Source organism: Silene latifolia, chromosome Y (assembly GCF_048544455.1).
Source record: "Silene latifolia isolate original U9 population chromosome Y, ASM4854445v1, whole genome shotgun sequence".
Classification (NCBI taxonomy): Eukaryota; Viridiplantae; Streptophyta; class Magnoliopsida; order Caryophyllales; family Caryophyllaceae; genus Silene; species Silene latifolia.
In genome coordinates this window covers 4,556,178-4,566,900 of record NC_133538.1, presented here as the reverse complement: position 1 = coordinate 4,566,900, position 10,723 = coordinate 4,556,178, and the positions used below count along the sequence as shown (strand labels likewise).

General features: G+C 34.6%; 1 protein-coding gene across 1 annotated transcript; it reads right to left on the bottom strand.

The window, feature by feature from the left end:
* Positions 1-8,459: 8,459 nt before the first annotated feature.
* Positions 8,460-9,083, bottom strand: LOC141627509 (uncharacterized). The gene has a single exon (XM_074440752.1). It carries the CDS (start codon positions 9,081-9,083, stop codon positions 8,460-8,462), a length of 624 nt encoding a protein of 207 aa, XP_074296853.1.
* Between the last annotated feature and the right edge of the window lie 1,640 nt (positions 9,084-10,723).

The window sequence follows — 10,723 nt, the reverse complement described above, 5'->3', positions numbered from 1 at the left end:
CCAGAGTAGTCATTTCTCCTTTCTCATACGAGTTAATTCACAGTTACAATGTCTCCATTCCTCTTGGGACGATCCTTTCATTCATTTAGGTGAGTGAGAGAGGAACACGGATCTCCAGTGTCTTCTAACACTATAGAACCTTCTACTCCATTCCATTTATCATCTCGTTCAGCATCTAAGATTTCGGGGGTTGTACACTAAGTTTATACGGTCACATAAGTATTTTGTTTCTATGGTATTAGTTTTGCTTAATTAGTAGAGCTTGTTACTGTAAAGAGGGCAGAACTCATCAAAAATAACTCAAATTAACAGGTCAAATAAAAAATGATAAATATTCTCCACATGTGAACCCCCGCGGTTATACAAAAACATACACATATAATTAGCAGCGGAAAATACGTAAGTTATTAAAACTTCAATGCATGCCCGCGGAGTTCACTGAAAACATTTGAAAACTAGACCTAATTACTAAATTTACAAAATAAATACATAATACAAACTGAAATATACAAGGGATCTCAGATCCCTCCAAATTTCCAAAAATGCAATAACGAACGAAAATCAAAAGAGTATATCGTTGCCTCGCCAACGCTCGCTAGCCACTCGTCCTGTAACCCCTAGCATATATCACCAACTTGTCATCTGTCATTCATAAAAATGAATGCCACAGTCAGTGGGGAGTAACTCAGCTGTCCTCCAGCCACATTACAATGTAATAACATAAGTACAATACAAAATCTATCAGTTTATCAAACATACAACATAGAAAAGAAAATAAGATAAATAAATCATGTGATAACGGAACTTACACAACCAAAACGTGTCGCACTTTACTACGACCAAACACGGCATCGTAGTAAAGGAAGCAACGCCTGACCAAAGACGACATAGTGGACGGGTCCCAAAATACTAATGCAATCAACCATAAAGAATAACCAACGATCTCCCGGTAGGACGGCTAAATAGCATCACGCTCTCGGGATACAACACATACCCCTGCAATCATCGGACTACAACACATAGCCGATATAAGCAGTCCTAGCTTAAGTACAGTTCTGGCCTTTCGGTAACCCGACACTATAATCTCGGAATATAACACGTATCCGATTCAACGGCTACGGTAACTTCCCGTAACCCCGATACTCGTAACCGGGCTACAACACATAACTACGGCTGAGTAACTTCAATCCGGTCGCCTAGTCCACGACACATGAGCTAGTATCCGAATTGAAACGATCGTACCAAATGACATTGATTAGCACTGGAACGACAAACACACACAGACCCAATGTACGCAGCGTACATATCCAGCATGGACTAACCAAACAATCCAAAATGTGTTAACAACCACGCAATACGAGAATGGGATTAAACACACCTAAATATGAAAATACCACCATGTATTGGCCGGCCAATCTATCTAGCATCTCGTACCTGTTCCAACATAATTAAAGTATATATACGGCCCATAATGCTTACCGTCTCACCTGCAACAAAGTACAAATATAGCTTGTATCCAACAATCTCTACATGTAAATATAAACCGTATCAACTATACAACAGACTAACTAGTATCCAAAAACGATCCTTACACGTCAGTATACACCGTCTTAAATATACCACAAACTAAACAGGATCCCAAATAGCATCTCAAAACAATCCCTACATGTCAGTATACATCGTCTCAACTATAAAACACACCAATTATCACCCAAAACAATCCATACATGTCAGCATACACCGTCTTAAATATACCACTTACTAGCTAGCATCCCAAATGATCCCTACAGGCAGTATACACCGTCTCAATCATCTTCACATATCAGTATACACCGTCTCAACTATACAACGGACTAATTAACATCCATAATGATCCCTATATATAATTATACCGTCTCAACTATAAAACAGACTAACCAGCATTCGAAATAAACATATTTTATAAGTAATATCGAGTAACCCGTCATCGTTACCTTTTTCCGAGCGAACTAGTCCTCCATGACGTAAAAGTCTTGTACCGGACCGTCTATCTCAGCCCCTACAACCTTCTTACAATAAATAAAACTGAAAGTATAAAATGGGTTTGTAAAAATCCATAACTATAATGAATTTTACTTACAACGGAATGACGAGGGCGACGAGAGGAGTGCTATGGAATAAAAATAGTTGAAAACAGATGAGAAATGAAGCAGCGACGTCGATTAATAGATCAAATAGAACGAAGAAGAAGAAAAGAGAGTGACGTGAGGGGGTGAAATGAGACAGCAGCCTGCCAGCCTGCTATTTATTATACGTACGTTTCTTCATCGTTAAGTAATTTCGCTCGTTTTTAAAACCGTCTCGAGTTAATAAAATCTGTTTTAGTAAAAGTTTCAGTAATAAAAATGGAATCAATAATAAATAAATTTAATGAGTGAAAATAAAATAAACTAAAATAGCTAACGGAAATAATAGGAATTCGATTCAAATCGGAGTTATTAACGATTTTTACTGAATTAGTGGAGTTTAATGAAATTTGATAATTTAGCAAAATAACTCAAAATAGCTAATTGGATGACTTTTCCCAAATCCGTTTTGAATCCACTAGGGCCGACTTTCATAATGGACTCGTAAAAGGATCGGAAACAAATCTCTTACACTCACCTCTAAATATAACAGTTCATTTCCTATCTTCGGTTAGCATTCCAAATAACGAACATCAAATCCACCACAAAATTTACCTCAAAATTCTTCCCAATACTATCCTTAATTGTATGGTCATCTAACTCTCCACCGAAATCTCATATCGTGCAGATACTCTACCAACTTCTTACTCGCTTAATTCCTCAAAACTCATGACTATTCATGTTGTCCTGAAACTACTATATAACCACTAACTCACATCCTCATGATAGTATCTTATATCTCGACGATTCCTTACTTCTATATCACATAACTCCGGTCAACATTTTTCTCAGCTTACTTTTATCCTTCTTTTCTCTTTACACTCAACAATACCAATTAATAGTTCATCTCCTTACTCCTTATACCTAACTCTCTAGTAATCCAGTTACCTTTTCGTTGCTCCAAAACTCAATTTCCCTTATTTCATATCAGCACCATCTCAATCTTTCTTACCATGGATCTCCTCTCATCATGCTATCACTCACAAACCAAAACTCGTTTTATACTGTTAATTGCCCAAGAAAAGCACACACTAGTTTTACCTCTTAATAAACCAAATCTCCCAAACTCACTCACTATCTACAAATCCACGTCGCGACATGTCTCCATCTAACTTCACTATATAAAACTCTTCTCCATCCCTCTACAACGACCTTTCATTACATATATTCTTAACAAGCACAATCTAACCATCTCCCTCCATAATTCCTTACACATCTCAAGTTGCTACTATCCACATCCTTCCTTTCAATCTTTTCATTCTCGCGTTCCGTAGACTTACATCACCCCCTCACCCATATTCACTTACTTTTACATTATTCAACATACCATCATATCACTCGCCACATCTCACAAAACATGTTCCATGCCTCAATAAGCTTATTAACCTCCCTTTTCTTTTTCCACTATCCATCACAACCACATATAACTCATGTCCTCCCCACCAAACTCATATCCATCATAAGGTGCTTCTCTTACATCATAAGATTGGGTAATTTACGCATCAAGACCGACACATATGTAAAATAATGCATAAAGAAGAAAAGGAACACTCTTCAATTAAATAAGATATGCAACGGGGCAAAAATATAAGCATATGACCCAAAAGAGGGGTCACTAGATCTAGTATAGACTACTCGATCGAGTAGGTGAATGTCAAATACGTATAACAAATTACCAGGGCTACTCGATCGAGTAAGGGGTACTCGATCGAGTAACAAGAGGTGCACTCGATCGAGTAAGGGCCATTCGATCGAGTATCCTATGCATTTCTCAACACTGTCCAATTTTCGTAAAACACTCATATCTCACTCGTTTCTTGGTCATTTTTGGTGTGTGACCTATCGCTAGAATCGTAAAAGGACAAGCTATCACCTCCCATTAGAATCACATCAAAATAATATATACATCTTAAGTTGTAACAGTTTAAAGACAACCTCTCTATAAACGAACCACATAATTATTTGATTTTCTCTTTCAAACAACTTAAACATCAACAAAATGAATAAAAGCGACTCGATACTTGTAAAACCACTATCCCTAACCACATGTTACTATCTATCAAAAGCTAAACAATAACATCTATCATGCTCATACAACATTCAACTTATCAATCATGTACTGCCCGCATGCTTTAACTTTATAACTTTTCGTAAAACAAAACATACTCATACCTTACAAATCCTATTTCCATATTACTAATACAACAATAGTACAAATCCACTTCGTCACCTAAACAAATTCTTAATCATAAAATTCATATTCTCATGCAATTGTCACTCCATCTTTTCCAATCAATTCTTCCATTTCAATCACACCCTTCATCTAACAAGTGAATATGATACAACAGTAGACAAGTATATGAACTTATTATATAACTTTACGCAAACAAAATCATGTATAATCATATCGCATCCCCTAATCACATGTTACTAGTATAGCCACATTATAAATCATCCATCCTACAATATCATTATTCATCACATATTATCATATATGAACTACTTCCCTTTTCCACCACATCATTTATCCTTCTCATATACTTTTCCAACAATTCCAAACAACATGTCATCCATCATATACATATAAACATTAGTAAACACATAGCGTCCCAACCACAGTTCATGTTATCATAAACAATTACCTTCATCTTTTCCACCATACCTCCATTCAACCATATAACATCCATCCATCCAACATATTCATACAACACATCATTCAATATGTATGCAATAGAACATTAACAAGCACATAGTGATCCCATGAAACCCCATAGTGAGCGGTTTAAAGTCGTAGGGCGAGTTCGCGACTTTAGGACGTCTCCCAAGCCTTTGCATTAGCTCCAAACAACTCCTACCCGGGTTCATTTTACTTTGACTCCCTACATTCATTGGGTTCATTAGTTACAGGTTCCAAAATCATCGCTCTGATATCACTTTGTAATACCCTCATACACCAAGTGCCTTACCCGGACCACCTACCGCATGGGAATGCTATCATCTCGATTTCCGAGGCAATGAATATCAAATATACCATAAAAGAACGTACTTTAATAGATAAATTTAAGTGATTACATAACAAAGCCAATTGTAAAGTAAAGTACAACTGTTCTCAATCCAAACTACAACTAAAGTAACAAAAGGTCTCAAGATAACACAGCGGAAGACTACTATCAGACCCGTGGCGACTCCTTCCCCAGCTAATCCCGCGCGCATCCACAATATACCTGCTAGACAACTGCTCACCACCCCCGAAAGGATCACCACAGTTTTTTTTAAATCATTTAAACGGGTCGATTCATCGCATAAACAATATAAGATAAACAATGGACACAATCACAATCTCCAACACCGTCACATCACCAATCATCTGACTACACACTAAAGTGTGTAGCCCTGCCAGAATATCCATCGCAACAGATATTCCTCACCGCCAGTGCGGGACCGCAGCCGTTCCCAACTAAGTGTTGGAGTATGTGTCCTCAACAATAGTGCGATCACATAATTAAATCTCATAATAAGAATATGAAAGGGATGATAAATTATATAGTCAACTGATCAACATTAATCAGTAACGATTAGCTGACTAGAGTTTGACGTTACTATCGTGTTGACGGTGGTGATCAGTTGATCCCTTAAGGTCACACCTAATGGATGAGACCCAAATAAATAATTAATTAATTGTATTCGATACGGATTAATTAATCCCTTATTTATATGAGTTGGATTTTGTATCTTATTGTAATGTGATTAAATAAGATTCGATTTAGTGGAGTAATATATTAATTTACTAAATTATGTTGAGGTTTTATAAATATTTCGAGGTATAGGTAATTAGTTATTTACATTTACAAGAGGTTGTAAATTTAACTAACTAACTATTATGGGACCCATTATATGTTGATATAATTGTAAAATATTACTCAATAAGTTGAGTGAATATATGTTTATTAATTTGTCACATAATTGTTGTATGATCAAATTAATATTTAATTATGTAAGATAATTAAAGATAAGACTTGTCCTAAGTCTTCTATTTTGTCTAAAAATCTTATGACACAAGCACAACTTGTGATGTTGCCTCTACATAATATGACACTACCGTCTACCAATAAAGCATATGCATGTTATATTTGGAGAAAAAAAAAATGCTCTATAAAGAGCAATATGGCCGGCACTTTTATGTAGAGAAAAAAAACAATTGTTGTTCTCTATATTTCTCATTTTTATTCTATCTAGATGCTCATCTCTTCCTTACATGCAAAAAACCTCAAAAATCACTCAAATACTAATATTTGTCATATATTACTAGTGTAGTAATATTAGTAATATTAGTGATAATTAAGGGTACATTACTACATAATATCTAGTTAACATTAGTAGTAATTTTGGGTCAAATCTTGGGTGCAATCAAAAGGAGGGCTCCTAATATAGATTCTTGGAGGATGATCCTAATACTAATCATAGCTCAAGAACTAGTGAAGGTAAGAGACCTTACTTGTGCCCATTTCGTTCCATACAACAATGTAAGGAACAATTTTTATTTCCTTATTCTTTTATTTTGTAATGCATGCACTAGATCTACTATGACAAATTTAATATATTGATTAAATAACTATTAGAAATGTCTAATAATTGGTATATGAACCTAACAATTGGTATCAGAGCATAGGATGTTGCATTCATAATCGATTTATAGTTTTTTCGAGTTATTAGTAACTTATATAAAACTAAAAAATTTGTGATTTATTAGATAAAGCCACAAAATCTTAATGCATGTTGTATATTATGATCCTAAAATATATTTAGGTCATTTTGATGATTTATGGTATTTTATTGTTCATTTTAATGATTTTTAGTTATTTTATTACATTTTAATGGGTAAAATGGTATTTAAAATACTAAAAATACTTAAACATATTCTTAGACCTTGAAATTTTTATATGACCTCACATGCATATTTTACTTATTATTTGTAAAATTTCGTATAAATTTGATTTATTTTGCATGATTTATGGTTTTTATGGGATAAAAATGAATTAAATGGAGGTAAAATGGTTAAATATAGTTAAACTTCGAAAAAGGATATGAAATGTTAATATGTTGTCACATGCACATTTTATTCAATGTGTGTAAAATTTAAGAAGAACTTGATTCATTTTGCATGATTTATGAATTTTTAGAGTAAAAATGACATAAATAGTGACTATTTTAGCATAAATAGCTAAAACAAATTACATGGTATGAGAAAATTATTTTAGGTTGTATTTATATCCCACTTATCATATATAAAGTTGTAAAATTGATTAGATTATTTTTTTTGTACGCTTTAGATGTTTTATTTGATAAAACCGATGAATCGTAACTACATTTTTCTCGAAATAAATTCGAAAATTTTAACCATAATTTTTGACATTATGACTGTCATGGACATATTCCAGAATGTTCAAAAATTTAAAATTCAAATTTTAAAATTATTGTAATTTAATTTGGATTTATTTCATAACTGTTATGATTTTAGGGTCAAAATGAGCATAAAATTATGTCAAGTTGAATTATTGTCAAAAATTGAGTAATGACTAATTTTTGAGACCTAAGAGTGTTAGGATAATTAACTTGGACTAAAATTAGATTTTAGTATTATTTAGCGATTTTAATAAGTTAAAATCGTGCATTTCCATGAAACCGGGTTATATAATCGATATAAGTTAAATAGGGCGATTTGGCACATAATTTGGAATGTTAGATACATATTATAATGCTGCATATTTCATTGTTGAATGTCATATTTTATTTATGTAATTTTTAATTATTTAATTTATCTTAGTATGGCCTTAGTTTTTAATCAATATTACCCGTAATGTAAGGGGATATTGATTCGGTTGTAATTTATTTTGATCTCGTATCACTTTTATTTTTACTAGTTTTTCATATTATAACTGTATAATAGGAATAGCTATGTATTTTATCATTATTTGTAATTCCGAAGTTCCTTCAAGACGGTGCCATTCGGAAAGGCGTTCCGACGAAGACGGTGTTCTAGGGAGGCGTGCCACTTGGACCAAAGGAGTTGGTTTCCGAATTTGTAATAGATTATTTAATTTTCTATTTTAGGATGGCCATACTAGGGATTTATTATTTGTTTTGCATTTCTTTTAACATGTTGCATGCATTGCCAAATCGCATTGCCATACTAGGGATTTTTTTTGGTAGAATGTAAGCTTTTCATTAATAATAAAACACTATTACACCACTAATACTCTTATCAAATTGCAAAAGGCTACAAAGCTTTACAAATTAAATTGGAATACTTAAGCTAAGAAGCCATTCCCTATCCCTATTAGGCATAAAATTCTGAAGTTTCTGTAGAATTCGCGCCTTAACTATAGATTGAATCTCCATAATCACTCTCTTTGGTGCAGCTAGTGTCAAAGAGAGCCTACACTCATTCCTTTGATTCCAAATAAAGTACCAAGTAGCCATAAGAGCCAGTCTCACAACTTTCTTCTGCATTTGAGTACAGTTCAGATTAGAACCTGCCAAACTCATACCCAGCCAGTGTTCAATTCCAGCAATAATCTGGAGACTATACACACAACTACCAAACAGATGCTCGTGTGTTTCAATAGCTTGGGCACAATTCACACAACTGCTACTATCACTGATCTGCAAGTGGAACAGCTTATCCCTATTCTGCAGTCCATGATAACTAATCATCCAACCAACTAACGAATGCTTAGGTATGTTCCAAGAATCCCAAACATCCTTATACCACTGGACAAGGGGGTGTGGGCCCTGCAGCCAGTGGTAACCAGCCTGAATTGAGTAACCTCTGGCATCTAACTGCCAGTGACCACCCACAAAACCAGAGTTCAGTACCTCCTTAACTTTACATAAAAATCGCCATAACAACACATGCATATCATATCGAGTTTTTCGACTGTGTCAATTTAAATTATTGAAAATTCGACCTTTTAGCTCACTTAAAATTGATAGATAATGAATTGACAGGACCTCTCACTGATTTTAAAATTGAGATTAGCCTTACCAAATAGTAAGACCCATGAATCCCCGTGACATTTGGGGTAGGTTCGGCTTTCCCAAGGTGCCTTCATTTATTATTGGGTAAGTGGGGTAATAAAACGTTATTACACGCGAAATTTGGTTGGTCCCAACAGGATATTATGACTAGTCTTATGTTTCGGGGCTAGAGATGGGTTTTATGAAAAACATCGACCGAGAGTTCTAAAGTAGAATCAATTAAAGAGTTAATTCACCAAATTTTTATAAGTATGGGATGTATCGGTTTCCCCGTGCCCATATTTATATAAAGATGGATCTCGGAATCATTTATTATAGTTGGGTAGAGGTCACTATATAAATGCTATACTTGTATTTACAAGTATTATAACGATAAATGTTAATTGTTTCCTTCATCTCCATTTTTTGTAGTTATTTTTACGCAATAGATTCATCTAATACTCTTACACCGATCACCATTAATTCATGGCTCCAATCATTCAATGAAAAATGCTCCTTGTATGACAATGATACGACTAGAGAACTACGGTTTGGCATTGGTGAGGATGGAAATGTTTGCTACCTTACCACTTCCACACCTCCCACTCCCATATTCATACCCATCTCTTTGGTAAGAGAATCTTGTGAGGAGAATCTCACAAATTCCATGGCATTCTTGTTTGTATAAGTAAGGAGAAATATTATATTGAGTGGGAGTTCTAGCAAGAATGTCCTTGCAACTGAAAGGAGTAATGGTATTATTAAAGAAAAGGCAAAAAAGGGTAAGAAACCCAAACCTGATAATGGATTAGAAGTGGATAGTGAGAGTGTGAGACTACCACAACCAAAACCAAGAAGGGTGCCCAATCCTACGATGAATGTCATTATTGTAATATCATGGGCCATTGGAAGCGAAATTGCCCCAAGTATTTGGAAGATATCAAAACTGGACTTGTCACTCCTGTCAAGGTTAAGTAATGTGGAAGCACTTAGCAAGGGTGACATGGATCTCCGATTAGCAAATGGATCTAGAGTAGCCGCCATTTCAAAGGGAACCTATGTGATTGCCTTAGCTAAGTGATTTTAAGTTGCATCTACATAATTGTTATTATGTACCCACTTTGTCTAAAAACATTATTTCCATTTCTATGTTAGACATGGAAGGATTTTTCTTTTGCCATCAAAAAAAATCGTTGTATTTTGTTTAAAATGACTTGGCCGTGAGCCAAGCCACTTCTATAAATAGTATTTATGTTTTAGACACTTCCAACTCCACTAAAGATATCTATAAAACCAAAAGATGCATAATAAGTGACCCAAATGAATCTTATATTTGGCTTTTTCGATTAGGTCACATAAATGAGAAACATATTAAAAGGCTAGTGTCGACTGGATTTATTGGTCCATTTGATTTTAAATCATATGGAATATGCGAATCTTGTCTCCTTGGCAAAATGATTCGTGCTCCCTTTAGTGGTAAAGGGACACGAGCAAGTGATTTGTTGGGACTAATACATATCAATGTATGTGGACCAATGAGT